At 53.8% G+C, this 15100-nt stretch overlaps 1 protein-coding gene across 4 annotated transcripts in view; it reads right to left on the minus strand.

Moving 5' to 3' along the window:
• The window catches only part of SH3PXD2A (SH3 and PX domains 2A), a 258939-nt gene that overhangs the window by 89195 nt on the left and 154644 nt on the right, over nucleotides 1-15100 (minus strand). For 3 of the 4 annotated variants that reach the window (XM_054436530.2, XM_054436528.2, XM_054436529.2), the window contains exon 6: nucleotides 7864-7892. In XM_054436530.2, coding sequence (XP_054292505.1) covers nucleotides 7864-7892 — 29 coding nt within the window. Of the gene's footprint in view, nucleotides 1-7863; nucleotides 8009-15100 lie in introns of those variants that run through there. The other variant, XM_054436531.2, reaches the window with a different exon arrangement.

The following is a 15100-nucleotide window of genomic DNA, read 5'->3' on the forward strand; positions in this document are numbered from 1 at the left end:
CATGGTGAAATCCAATCTCTACTAAAAATACAAAAAATTAGCTGGGCATGGTGGCGGACGCTTATAATTCCATCTACTCGGGAGGCTGAGGCAGGAGAATCACTTGAACCCAGGAGGTGGAGGTTGCAGTGAGCTGAGATTGTGCCACTGCACTCCAGCCCAGGCAAACAGCGAAACTCTGTCTCAAAAAAAAGAGAGAATCCTGTGTCTGGTTGAGCTGGGGCAAGCAAGTTCCTTAACTTCCCTTTCCTGGTCTATAAAATGGGACAAGACCACCTACCCTGGTTGCTGCAGGGAGGCTCCTGGCAATGATGAGATAGTGCACGCCCCACCTTCCCCCTGTCTGATTGAGGAGTCACTCCTGAGAAAGGGCAAAAGCCGAAACCAGCGCTCTCTCCTGTTTGAGATGAACCCCTCCGGTGCTGCCTCCTCTTCATAGTAAAAGCTGCTTCACCCTTAGTGCTTCCTCTGGGCCAGGCACGGTGCTGGAGTTATCACTTCAGGAACTTTCATTCAATCCTCAACTCAATGAAAAAAACCTGATTATCCCCATTTTACAGGTGAAGAAATGAGGCACAGAGAAGGACTTGACCAAGATCACACAGCGGGCAGAGCCGGGACATGAAACTAGGCATTCTGGCTCCAGAGTCCGCGTTTTTAACTCAACGGAATATTCAGCAATGGCTGAGTCTACGCCCTGTCATCTCCTCCCGGGTCTCACAGAATGGAAATAAATGTCTCAACTCAAAGACCAACTTCTCCCCTTCTTTCTTAATCTATCAATAATGAAAACGGCAATAACAAATGGCAGAGCTGGGGTTCAAACCCTGTCTGCCTGTTGCCAAAACCTAAACTCTCAACCCCAGGCAACATTGCTTCTCTGCAGTGAAACTACATTAATGCTGATCTCATGAACTCAGCCAATAATACAGTTTTATGATCACTGAGATAGAAGTGGGGCTGAGCTCACTACTTTTCCAAGGAGAAGAATAAAGTAAACAGGATTTCATGAGGAACATCAACACTTGCCTAAGAGAACAAGCTTGCAACAACACTCTTGAGCAACCTCATCTGCATGTAAACGAGCTGGAGCTTCCACAGGACTCCTGGGTTGGATGAACCATCAGGCTCTCCTGACCACAGCCCCAGGGCCCTGACAATCCCGAGGCTCCGTGGCCACCTGTGCCCCCTAGTGGCGCACCTCAGAACTTCCCGGCTAGGCGCCCTGGCGAAATGCAGCTTTTTAGAGAACTGGGTGAGAGGCATGAGGTGTTTGCCGGTCTCAAGAGAACCCCTTGCTCTGGGGAGTCTGCTCCAGCCCCACTGGGGCTCCTGGAGCAGTGCCCACCTTGGGGAAGCAACAACAGCTAACAACAACAGGCCCTTCCTACTGCCAGGAACGGCACAAAACCCCTCAAAGGGCATCACCTCCTTGAACCCTGTGCACTTTGGGGCAGGCCAGGTCGCTGCTACTATAACAACCCCATTGGACAGGTATGATGGTCAAGTGGTACACATCAACCTGGCTATGCTACCGTCCCCAGTTATGCAATCACACATTAATTTAGGTGTTGCTGGGGAATTTTTTTTTTTTTTTGAGAGGGAGCCTCGCTCTGTTGCCCAGGCTGGAGTGCAATGGCGTGATCTCAGCTCACTGCAACCTCCGCCTCCTGGGTTCAAGATTCTCCCTGCCTCAGCCTCCCCAGTAGCTGGGATTACAGGCACCCGCCACCACGCCCAGCTAATTTTTTGTATTTTTAGTAGAGACGGGGTTTTGCCACGTTGGCCAGGCTGGTCTCAAACTCCTGACCTCAGGTGATCCACCCGCCTCGGCCTCCCAAAGTGCTGGGATTACAGGCATGAGCCACTGCGCATGGTCGGGAATGTATTTTTACAGTTATTAAAGACCATGACCGGATGACTTTAAGTAAGGGAAATTATCTAAAACACTCTGGGTGGGCCTGAGTCAGTAGCTGAAAGGCCTTCAGCAGAGTGGAGGTTTCCCTGAAGACATTTCATCTGTGGACAGCAGCTCCAGCCTGGGCCCAGGGGTCCAGCCTGCCCCCTTTCATGGCCTGCCATAGGATTTCAGACTTACCTAGCCAGCCCCCACAATTGTGTAAGCTAGTTCCTTACACTACATCGCTTAATATATACCTCCCACTTGTTCTGTTCCTTTAGTTGAACCCTGGCTGATACAACAGAACAGGTGAGATAACCTGTTCTCAGAGGCGAAGGGATTTGCCCAAGGTCACATGACTGGCAAGTTGTCCGCCTGAGGGTGGGACCCCAGGCAACCAGATGCAGGTGCTTCCCAGCTTCCACACAAACTTTCCCTCGAGGCCCACATCCAATCATCAGAGTCTGTCCAACACCTGCAGTGCCTTGCCCCCTCCACTGCTGCCAGAGCCCCCATCCTGTCTCACCTGGCTAGCCACCCCCTGCGACCTTGTACATCATAACCCATCCTGCCTAGTCAATCCCCATCATTCTATGATTGAAGCCAGATCATGTCTCTGCCTCTACTTAGAACCCTTCAGTGAATCTTTATCTCACTCGATGAAAGTCAAAATCCTTAGAATGTCCTGCAAGGCCCTACGTGGTGCTGCTTCACCCTACTCCCTCCCCACTGCCAGCTACATCTCTGCTCTCACCTCCTTCCACTTTACCCTCCACTATCCTTCATCCCAGCCACAGGCCTCCCTACTGCGTCATGAGCAGCCAGCACACGCCGTCACCCCAGGGCCTTTGCACTTGCTGTGCCCTTGGCCTGGACTGCTCTTCCTCAGGTAACCATGTTGCTCCCTCACTTCCCTCCATCTAATAGTACATTCTCCTATATAGCTCATCACCCGTAGCAGACTGCAAACTTCTCTACGGTAGAAAGGCATGTTTCTATAGCCTCAACACCTTGCACAGTGCTTGGCATAGTTGATGCTCAGTTAGGTCAGTCTCCAAACAAGCCACACTTAGTCCTACCCCTCTACCTTTGTGCATGTGCTCTCTCTGGATTACCAAAGCCTCCCGCTTTCTTCCCAAACCAGAAAAATGTCTCCTCTTTCCAGGCAATGATCCCCAATTTGAAGCCACAATGACCTTTCTTTCCTGACCCTGCAGAAAGTTCACTCATTCATGCGTGCTTTCTTCCATCCATCCACACATTCAAAAAGTACCAGTGGACCCTGGTGCTGGTGCAAGCCCTGCAGCCAAGGTCTTTGCTCTCGAGGTGGTGGGAGACAGAGAAGAAGCAAGCAAACACACAGGATCACTAGAGTGTGGGAAGTGATGAGGAGGGAAGAAGAGTAATCTCCGGGGGTGGCTGGCCAGTGCAGGATCAGGCAGCTTCGCTGAGAAGGTGACAGTTTTAAGCAGAAATCTTAAGGAGTCAGCCATGTGAAAGATCAGGGAAGAACCTTACAGGCAAGAGGGAAGAGCAAGTACAAAGGCCACGTAGAAGAATGTACTTGATGCGTTTAAGGAGCAGAAGGTGACTGGTGTGGCTGAGCAGAGTGTGATGGGTGGGGACGAGAGGGGTAAAGCCCAGGTCAGGAAGGCAGCCAGGGGCCAAGTCACACAAGCTCTGTGAGCCAGGGTGGGGAATTAGTTCTGGGTGGGATGGAGTCCCTGGGGGAATTTAAGCAGGAAAGTATGTTATTTTCTTTCTTTCTTTCCCTTCTTCCCTCCCTCCCTCCTTCCTTCCTATTTATTTATTTAGAGATAGGGTCTCTCTCTGCTGCCCAGGCTGTAGTGCAGTGGCACAATTATGCCTCACTGCAACCTCAAACTTCTGGGTTCAAGTGATCCTCCCACCTCAGCCACTTGAGTAGCTGGGACTACAGGCATGCACCACCACATCCGGCTAATTTTTTATTTTTATTTTTTTGGTAGAAAGAGGATCTTGCTTTGTTGCCCAGGCTGGTCTCGAACTCCTAGGCTCAAGTGATCTTCTTGCCTTGGCCTCCCAAAGTGTTGAGATTACAGGGGTGAGCCACTGCACCTGGCTGATCAATATTTTTTAAGAGCTCACTCTAGCTGTGGTGCGGAGAATGTCAGATAGAGATCTAATAGAGAAGCAGTGAGACCAGGTAGGAAGGTGGGGTCTTCCTGGAGAGATGAAGGGGGCTTCTAACGCATGTGATGGTGGAGGTGGGGAGACAGGTGGTTCTGCAGCTCGAGTTGGCAGGTAAAAGAAAGAGAAGAGTCAAGAATGACTTCTCAGCCAGGCACGGTAGTCACGCCTGTCATCCCAGCACTTTGGGAGGCTGAGATGGGTGGATCACTTGAGTTCAGGAGTTCGAGACCAACCTGGCCAACATGGTGAAACCTTGTCTCTACTAAAACTGCAAAAATTAGCCATGTGTGGTGGCAGGTGCCTGTAATCCCAGCTACTCAGGAGGCTGAGGCAGGAGAACCACTTGAACCCAGGAGGCGGAGGTTGCAGTGAGCTAAGGTCATGCCACTGCACTCCAGCCTGGGCAACACAGGAGAATCTGTCTCAAAAAAACAAAAAACAAAAAACGAGTGACTTCTAGATGTTGGCCTTGAGCCGTGGGGTGGATGGTGCTAGTTCCTGAGACGGGGAAGATGCTGGAAGGAGCAGGTTCAATGGAGGGAAGAAAGATGCAGATAAATTTGAGGCCAAACTGTCCTTCAGTTTTCAAGGTCACCAGCCTTGCTTCCTCCAGAAAGTTCCTGAGAACTTTCTTCTTCTGTTGACTCCACCATCCCTAAGCCTTGTCTCAAGTCTAAGCTCTATGCTCAGTAAGAGATTTACAGTGAACCCCAGAATGGCATCCATTTCCTTTGCAAAAACGTCCCTGGCTGGAGTGACCCTGGGAAGCTTCGTGAGTTTCATTACAGAGCAGAACAGAGCCCTAAACATGGACTCCAATCCTCAGTTTGCCAAGGACTGTGTGTGGGCAGTCACCCCATCGGAGCCTCAGCTTCTCATTTGCAAAATGGGAATCCCAGCACCCATCATGTACTGTGGCTCTGATCAGCAAATGAGGAAATGTCCTAGCACATAGTAGATGCTCATTCAATAACAGCATCTAGCACTTCCAGGGGCGCTTTCTAGGTGGCAGGCAGTGTTCTAAACATGCTTACATATATTAATTTATCTAATCTTCGTTATAACCATATGAGGTGTGTATTAGTCAGTGTTCTTCAGAGAAGCAGAACCAACGGGAGGTGCATAGAGAGCTTGAAGACAGAGGAAGATTTATTTTAGGAACTGGCTTATGTGATTGTGGAGGTTTGAGAGTCCAAAATGTGATGGGGGAGGCCGGCAGGCGAGACTAAGGGAAGAGCTGCAGCTGAGTCCAAAGGCGGCTGCTGGCAGAACTCCTCCTTGCTGAAGGCGGGTGTGTGTGTCAGTCTTTGTTCTATTAAGAGGCCTTCAACCAACTGGATGAGGCTAGCCTGCATTATGGAGAGTAATCTGCTTTACTCAAATTCCACTGATTTATTTAAATATGAATCTCACCTAGAAAACACCTTTGCAGAAACATCTAGAATAATGCTTGACCAAATATCTGGGCACTGTGGCCCAGCCAAGTTGACACATAATAAACCATCACAAAGTGGGTATGACTATTATCCCAAATGTACAGAAGAGGTAATGGGCACAGAGAGGCTAAGAAATCTATCCAAGGTCACAGAGGAGAGAAGCCAGACTCTCAACTCCTGCTGTTTGGCTTCAGAGCTGGCATTTTCAACCATGACACTAAGTGGCCATTATCATAAGCACACCAATGTAAATTAAATTTCTCCATTCATCCTTTTCCTGGCCTGAGAGTGGAAGGCAGAGAAACTGGGGGTTGGCTTTCCCTGGGGGAGGCAGCCTGGGTGTGGCCCTGCATTGCTTAGGAAGCAGCATAGAAGCTGAGCCCCAGAGATTGTCGCGGGGGACCTGAGAGGTTATTTGTTCCAGCTCTTGCCTTTATGGGGGAAACTGAAGCCCAGCATAGAGAAGAAATTTGCCCAAGGTCACATAGGGAGAAAAGTGGCAATGGAGGCAGGACGAGGTCCCAGGCCTTCAGAAAGTGCTGCTGCTGCTGCTGCTGCTGAGAACTGATACTTGTATAGTAGTTATTTGGTGCCAGGACTATTCCACATTAACATACTTAATCCTTTATGTGTAAGGCAGATAACATTAGCATCTTTGTTTTAAAGAAAATGAGGAAACTGAGGCACAGAGAAGTTATGGAACTTGCCTAAGGTCACACAGAGCCAGAATTTGAGCCCAGGTTCAACCAGGACACTATACCTCTGAGGCCCAGGGCAAGCTTCCTGTGGGGGCGGTGACAGAACACAACCCCCATTTTGCCCCACCTTCCATTCTCCCACCTGAGGCCTGCCTGGAGTGACAGTGGAGGAATGCTCTTCCCCAGGCTCACCCCGCAGTTCACAGGAGGAAATGGCCTTCTGCACCAGTGGGCGTGCCTGCCTGAGACACCCCAGACCCAGGTGATAGGCAAGTGCACACATACCTCATCCCACAGCTAGACACGTCCCAAACTGGTACAGAAATACACACAAGCACAGACTCCAACCCATAACCAGTTATATCTCAACCACACACACACACCCAGCCTATGCACCCAAACAAGTAAACATACCCTCACAGCACACAGCTATCATGACTCACACATGTGCACAGAACCCCACAGCCACACACGCCCCCAACACATAAACCAGGACACAACTTTCCCTGTCCCAATAGGCACGTGAGCAAGCACTTGTACACACAGAAACATACATATCATACAATTACATCTACCCCACTCTACATCCATCCACCACACAGGGGCACTCCCCTCAACCTATCCACAGGCCAAGGCACTTGGGCACAGGAGCCATTCACAGGAGCCACGTGTTACCTCCTACATCTCCAAGGGCCAGACCCCGGGATGACTGCCCAGGTACAGCCACCCTGTCAATATGGCCAGTCCACGTGTTAGCACAGATCGCTGCAGCAGTCTGTCCCCGCCCCCACTTCAGCACACACACAGCCCTAACTCCTAGGGACCACTCTCCCCCAGTTAACTACAGCCCGCCCACATCCAGGCGTTTGCCATTTGGGGAGCCCAGCCTCCCCCTTCCAGAGAGAATCCTGCTCTACCCTCAGCCCACAGCTCCGAGGGCTGGCCCGCCTCTCTTCCTGCCTCCAGCCCCTTCCAAACTCTGGGCGGGCCCTGGCACCTGTCAGGCCAAAGCGGGGGGCGGGGAGGGGGTTGGGGGAGTCGGGTCGGCCCCCTCCCAAGTGCGTCTCAGCTGCCAAAACGCAGAGCCCCCACCTCCGCAGCAAGGACACGCTCAGAGTTGGGGGAGGGAAGAAGGTCCGTGGTGCAGGCGCTAAAAACTCAAGTCACTCAAGGACGACCCCTTTTCAGTCCCGGATCTCAATTTCACCTTCTCGCAGGAAAGCCCCGCGTCTCTATTAACCCTTCTATCACCGCTGCACCGCGAGAGGGACCGGAGAAGTCTTAGCACTGCGCAGCAGTGGCCGCCGCAGCCCGGGGGTGAAGGACCCGGCTGCCCACGGTGCGGGGGCTTAGCCCCGTCACGAGCCACCCACGCACTCCCCATGCACCCACCCCCACACCCACTGGGGACAGCGAGGTAGCGGGAGCCCGAGCGAGTCGGTGGGAGGCGAACCAGGGTTCTAAGATCAAAGGTCTCAGGGGCCATGGACTGAGGAGAGCAAGTGAAACGAGTACCCCTGGCCTGGCAGGACCCGTGGGCTGGCGTGCAAGGACAACCCCCCCTCCCCGCCCCCAAGAAGTCCTCTGCAGGATCGGAGGGGCGCGTGCACGAAGCGGGAAGGAAGGCTGAAGGGAAAACGCCCGGAGGCTCCCTTACCTGATTTCCTCTTGGAACTGCCATAGTCCCTGAAAAAGAAGCAACAACAGATAGACATGGTTAGGGCCGGGCGCGAGCGCGGGGCTGCAGCTGCAGGGGCGCCCTCGGGCTGGCTGCGGTCGGTCCCCAGTGCCGCTGCTCATGTGATGCCCACGGCCGGCTAGCCGCGCGCTCCGCAGTCGCACGCACTGCGCGCCGCGCCTGCCCGCCCGCGGGCCCCCTGCCAGCCCGGCCCCCGGGCGCGATTCGCCCGCCCCGCCCCTCCCCGCCCTAGCCCGCCCCTCCCCGCCCCAGCCCGCCCCGCTAACTGGGGCTCACCTTCCCTAAGCCTTGGCGGGGGAGGGCGAGGCAGGTTCTCCTCACTTCCCAAACTGGGAAACTGACGCTCCGGGATGGCGCTCGCCGGAACCCGGGCCCTACCCAGCGCTGGGAGCCCGCTCTCCCCGCCACCGGAGCGGTTCACGTCCCAATTCTTTGCATGGCTTGCCCTAGTGATGCAAAGAACTGGGAGGTGAACCCAGCCCACTCAGCCCGTAAGTCACTACTGAAATGTCACCTCCTCAACGTGTCTTCCTCAACACCACCCGCCAGGTAATCACAGGTTTGTGTGACCCTTTGATTAAAGTCTGCCCCTGTCCTAGACCCGAGACCCGCTGCGGGCCACTGTGGCTGCTTCCTCTCACTGCACGCCCCGAGAATGGCAGAGGCCATGGATAAGGTCCTTCTCAAAGGCTACAGCTGGGGAGTCGGGATGAGGAGCGGAGAGCGGGGGGGACAAAGGATACTGCAAGGTTAACTGGGAGGCCAGGAACCGTAGGAACGGAAGTGGAGCTTCTGAGGAAGTGGGTTCAAATGCTGTCAGAGAAAGTAACTGCTGTGACTTTAGGCACTGAACCCTCCCAGCCTCCGTTTACCTGCCCTGCCCTCCAGCAAAGAGTCCAGACTCAAAGATGGGCAGATTTCCCAAATCCTGCCCTTGCTCCTGCCTTCCTTATCTCCCCACTCCTCCCACCCCCCTCCATTCACCAATCCTCAGGGGACTGGGAAAGGTGAGCTGGCTCCCTTAACCTGAGCCTCACATGCCCCTAAAGGCTGAAAGTTCTGTTCAGTGCTCAGGGAACAGCGGAGGGGCTGGCTGGGGCTCTCTCCGGAGTCCGAAGGAAATGCCTTCCATTTTCCCCAGGGGCCAAAGAAAATGCCAGTTGCTGCCCATCTTTGGTCGAAGCAAACTAGCCCGCTAGTCTGCCACTGGAAAGGCGGGGGTGGGGGGGTTGGGGGGATGCGGTGGAAGGGGGTTCTCTTGGAGGAAGAGGCAGCAGGCTCCCAGGGAAAGGAGCAGAGTCATCCTCATGGAGGCTCCCCAAGATTCCGATCCAGGGGGTCTAGGGGTGCCCTCCAACACTGGAGTATTTATTAATCTCCAAGGTGATTTGCCTGCACAGCCAGGAGTGCGGAGCTCCCCCTCTCCTAGGCATCGACTTTCCCAAAACTTAGAACCCACTTAATTAGAATGCTGGGGGCAAGGTCCAGGAATCTGCATTTCTGACTCTCTCCCCTTCCTTCCCCATCTTGTTTGAGAACCCCCTTGGTATTCTATGTCTCCTTCAATCCTCTCATCCACACTAAGAGGAAGGTCCTATCATCCTAATCCATTTTATAGATTAGGAAACAGAGGTTCAGCCATTGCCCAAGGTTGCCCAATCTGGGGAAGGACTATGGTTTATAAGCCCACTGGAAGGAATAAACACTGCAGCGTGGATGGTGTGGAGGAGAATCTGGGAAACTGTTGCCTTGGAAAGGAACTACAGAAAGGTGGGAGAGCTTCCATTTGCCCCTCCCCTGGCTCCCACCAGTCAGTCCAGGGAAGGCCTTAACAAAGGCATGCTTGCCCCCCTTGCAGAAGGGAGACTGGGCAGAGACTGAGTCCTAGCTGTGCCCCCCAAAAGCTCAACTGTGCAGAGAATTCCAGAGAGGAGGAGGAGAGTATTAGATCGTAGCTGTGTCCTGCCCAGAAGACTTTCCACTCCCAAGGAGGAAATTAGCTTTTCAGGCCTTTTCACTGAGGGCTACTGGGGAAGGGCAGGGAGTGAGGGCACTGAGGAGCTGCCCTCTGCTGTCCCACAATTTTCCTGCTGGTCCTGGCAGGAGAAGCCCAGGACCGATGGCCCACTGACCATCCCCCTGGCTGCCAGTAGCCCAGGCAGGGGTGGCTGCCTCATAGGGGTGGCTACCTTCTCCAGCTCTGAGCAGGTTCAGGCTACCCAGGCTGTTCCTATGAGACAGGGAGTTTGAGACCAGCCTAGGCAACATAGTGAGACCCCCTATCTCTACCAAAAATAAATTAGCTAGGCATGGTAGCAAGCACTTGTACTCCCAGCCACAAGGGAGGCTGAGGTGGGAGGATTGCTTGAAGCCCAGGAGGTCAAGGCTGCAGTGGGCTGTGGTGGTGCCACTGCACTCCAGCCTGAGTGACAAGTGAGGCTCTGTCTCAAAAAAAAAAAAAAAAAAAAAAAAAAAGAGCAGGAAAGAAACAAAACTCACATGCTTTGAGGGCCTCCTTTGTGCCAGGCCCTGGTTGGTGATTCTCAGCCTGCTATTCAACGGAATCATCTAGAAAGTGGTTAAAATTCAGATGCAGGGCCCCACCCCAACCTACTGCATGGTCTGCATCTCCAATAAACTCCCCTGGGGATTCTGAGGCTGCTCCAGTGTTGCATAATCTCCATCAGGCCCCCAGCCACCCCTAAGAAACATTTATGCTCAGTAAGAACAATGTGCTTGTAGTGCCAAAGGAGCCTCTAGAAAATATCTCTTGGCCTGCCTGTCTTTCAGCCAGAGTTCAGAGTCCTCCCCACCGAGGACTTCTGGGTCCCTCCCTGCAGGGGGTGTGGGCTCTCCTCTTGCAGGTGAGAAGACCAAAGCTTAGAGAAGCCAGACAACTTCCTCAAGGCCGTAGTGAGTGGGTGAGGCCAGGACTGGGGACCAGAAAATCCAGGCCTTGCTCTGAGGCTCAAGACAAATGCCCAGTCACCACCCCTTCCTGGAGTAGTGGGTGCAGGAAGTAGAAGGCAGAGCCCAGAGGGCCTGATCAGCACATGGGGTTAATGGGGTGGAGGCTGAGGTCTTGGCAGTGGGGGTCACCAGGCTGTGACTGAATGGTGGGAACGAAGAGGAACCCTGAATCCTTCAGGGTGTCTGGCCTCCTGCCCGAGCAGGCGCTGCCCTAATAGGAGACCTTCTGGAAGTTTCCAGTTGGGCATCCTTTAGCAAAGCCATTTCATATTTTTAGCTGCTGAATAGGGTGATAAGCAGTTTAGGTATCCAGTGGCTGGGACTCTCCCATCCCTCACATACGAGGGCAAGAGGCAAAGGCAGGGATCCCCCTTCACGCCATGACCACCTCCCACTGCCCTACAACCAGTCCCAGTCTGGCAGGACAGCAGGGCCCTCTGCTGGGGCTCAGTTCCCTAACAACTCAAGAACCCCTCCCCTTCCCATCAGTCCCCTTCTCCCATCCACACTCCCTCCTTGCTCCAAGCCTTGCCCTGAGCTGGTGCTGACAGCCCCCACCCTGCCGGTGACTCCACTCCTGGTAGGTCACAGTCTAGCCTGCTTCCGACTTGCTGCTGAATCACTATCAGCCAGGGAGCCACAGGAAGAAGGCGAGGGGAGGAAGGGCGGGGCTAGATCTCCCGCTAGCATTGCCAGGGGCTAATGTAATTGAAAAGGCCTCCCAAGCTGTGTCCTGAAACAGCTCCCATCAGACCACTCAGCCATTCATTCTCTGCAGCTGGTCCATGGGTGACTCAAACCACAGGTACAGTGACCCACAGTCCCAGGAAAACAGGGACATGGGACTTTCAGGGCTCAAACTGGACAAACTGGGATGGGTGATCGCCTGTGGTCCACAGGTTTGGCCTGGCTGGGAAAGGGGGGTGGAGTTCCTCCAACCAGCACCCATCCCTCCCCATCTAAACAAGGACTCCCGGGGCCTCCACTCCCACCCCGCCCCATCCCCAGGTGATAAGGTTCATCTCTTGGCCCCTCCCCGTAGGATGATGCAATCTGTGTCTGGATGAGCAGGTTCTGGAGACAGAGGCCTCCGGTTCAAATCCCCGCTGCTTGCAGCAGGGGCAGGGGGGTGCCCTTGATCTACTTTCTTGGCCTCTTGAGCCTCTACTTCTCTATCTGTAGAATGAGGACAATAATAGCACCAAACCCCTGGGGTTTGGGGAAGATGCAATGTACAGTGTATAGAAAGGGCTTCGCACAGTGGCCGGCACAGAAACTGCTATAAATTGTCTTTGTCATTATTCTTTCATACCTGGGCCCATCTGACCCATCTCAGTTGCTACACAGGTGGCAAAGACCTGTTTAAACCTGGGTCCTGCAGAACCCCCTGAAACAAAAGGAGCTTCTCCTTAAGGACCTCACCACGATGCTGGCAGACAGTGCCAGGCAGGGGTGATTCCAGCCCCACTTTCACAGTTTTGGGCTTTCACAAATGCCAGAACAACCACTGGTCTCTGTCTAGCGCTGAGCACCAGGAAGTGTGTTCATCCCCGACCTACAGGAATGGACACATGCCTCTGGACCCATCTATTAGGACACATTTAACCTCCCAAGGAGTGGCCAACTCTCAGAGCCCCAAAACCAAGAGATGTAAAGGGCTTGCATTTTCATGCTAACGCAGACCCTAAAGGGTTTTTCTTTTTTCCTTTCATTTTATCTTGGCCAGACACGCTGTGCTCCTTCCCCGGATGCTCTAGTGAAGTGGCTGATGTTGGAGACTGCACAGGGAGAGGCTGGTGGGGGCAGGAAAGGCACTGAACAATTCACATGTGTTGTCCTCCTGTTTTGACACATGGCTCCCCACACTCTGCCTTCCCCTTGAAAACTCCCAGGATTTATTCTTTGGTGTTCTGAAGCAGGCAGAGCAGGTGCTCACCCATTTCATGGATGAGGAGATTGAGGTCTGAGGCTTCAGTGGCTGGCCCAGGCTCCTGAAGCTAAACGGACAGTCCTGACCCACAATGTTCCCAAGGGGCCACGCTGAGGCCCACTAGGGATTGGGCCACAAGGAGAGGTTACACCAGCAGCGGGCAGCAGGCCCTCGCTGGGGAATGGAGATTGCCATCCTGCCGTTCAGGGTTCTCAGAGTGAGAGGTGAAGCCAGGAAGAACCACTGAGGCAGGGGAGAGAGAGGAAAGGGAGCTGGGTCTGGCTGGGCCAGCTCTGTGGAAGGGTGCTGAGTACCTGCCAGGTGGAGTTCTGCTGAATGCTGCAGGGTTGTACCCTCCACTGCCCGCCACACCCCTCACCACTCTCCCTCCCATTGGCAAGTGCCTTGGCAGAGAAGGACACACACATGGACTTCCAGCCTGATGTTCTCACCCTTCTGTCTGCTGGCTGACATTGGCTGCTGGGCCCAGGATGCCTGTCTGCGGGGCCTACAGCCACTGGGAACTGCTCAAGGGGCCGGCTGGGCTGCCAGACAGCTGACTTGGGGGTGACCTTCAGAGCCCAGCAGTCAATGGGGACATGGGCACTATCTAGAATATGAGGGCTGGAGAAGATGCAACCTCGGCCAGGGGAGTGACGTGGGGCTTCTGAGGTACACAATGATTTTGACTGCTGTTATCAACTTAAAAGCACTTTTTAAGCTCTCGCTGTAGGCAATCTCATTAAGGCCTGTGCAGGCAGGCAGAAGAGATATATGTGACATAAGTCCAACGAGAAAGCCAAAATTCTCAGACAATCCACGCTGAGAATTACAGGAGGGTACACTCAGTACAGAGAAAAGAGAGGTCCTGGGGGCTACAGAACATCCCAGGTAGCTTCCTAGAGGAGGAGGCCTTAAAGGACAAGGGGGTTTGGATCCACAGAGGGATGGAGCGGGAAAGCTCTACAAGCAGGAACAAGCAGCTCCAAACAGTTGCGGACTGGGCAGTGGGGGTAGTGGGTGGACAGTCCAGGAAAGGCCAGGCTGGGCAGGGCTTTGATGTCTGGCTGTGAAATCTAGAAGTTTGCAGAATTGGGGAGTGATGTGGTCAGATCCTGGCTGGGGGAAAATTTTTGTTAAGAGGAGAGGTTGACAGCTGGGGGTTGGGGGCAGGAGAGGGGCTGTCAAAGTCCAGTGCTGAATGTCCACAGACCCGGGTTCTGGGCCCAGCTCTGCCCCCTCAGGGGCTGGTGACCCTGGACAAGCCACTTCAAACTAGTGCTTTTCAAATGACAGGCAGTGACCCATTAGTGAGTTTCAGAAACAATTTAGTGGCCCCAATGAGCATTTTAAGAAGAACAGACTAGAAATGATCAGCGAGTCGCCCCTGGCAAGGCTGTTTTGTGGCACCTGCATCAGATGTCTGTCTGTGTATCGAGCTGCAGTGTGAAATTTCCTGCTGTGGCAGGAGCCCTCGGATTCCCCAGTCCTAACGGGAGGCTACTCTGAGTGTCCTCACAGGGCTATTGTGAGAATTCAAATTATCTGTGAAACCTCCATAGTGAGATGGAGCACGTTCTTCCAGAAACCAAGTGAGGAAGGTCTGAGCGAAGGGCTGGGCGAAGGGGCTTTGGGTCACTGAGGTCTGGAGAGTTGGGGTTTTTTTTCCACCCCTTAGCCCCTAGCTGGGTTTTTGTTCTGGCTTTTGAGAGCCTTTGCACGGAATGGTCTCCAGAGGCAGCAACCTCCAGGCAAGACAGACAGAGGGGCCTGCAGGCCATTCTCTGCCCCCATTTGCTCCCTGATCTAAATCGTGGCACTGAGGGCCCTTGTGTTTAACAAGAATCCGTCCTTTCTCCGCAGGGCCAGTGTTTTCCAGGGTTCTGAGAATGGACCCCATTGTGACCATGTGGCTTGTCCAGAGGGGCCGGAATTCCTGCCCTGGGTGAAAAAGCTGAATTCCTGCAGAGAGAAGGGGTCTCGGGGCTCCCCAGGCTGCGTCCCAGAGAGGCCAGATGCTATGGCCATCATAGACCCCAGAACCACCCCCCCCCAGGCATTTTGCTTGTCTCCTGAACATCCCAGAGGGTCTCTGCTGCTGCCCTGTCCACAGCAAAAGAACAGAGCACTGTCTGTCTGTCTCCTCTGACTTGTTCCACTATTCTGGGCAAAGGCCCTAAGTGTGTCTTCAGCCGCAGGACAAGCTTTAGCATGTCCAGGCCTCAGAGCAGGGAGCTAAAAGGGCAGGTGGGTTAGAACCCCGGTTCAGCCACCTAGTGCTTTGTGATATAAACA

The sequence above is a fragment of the Pongo pygmaeus genome, chromosome 8 (assembly GCF_028885625.2).
Source record: "Pongo pygmaeus isolate AG05252 chromosome 8, NHGRI_mPonPyg2-v2.0_pri, whole genome shotgun sequence".
In the NCBI taxonomy this organism is placed as follows: domain Eukaryota; kingdom Metazoa; phylum Chordata; class Mammalia; order Primates; family Hominidae; genus Pongo; species Pongo pygmaeus.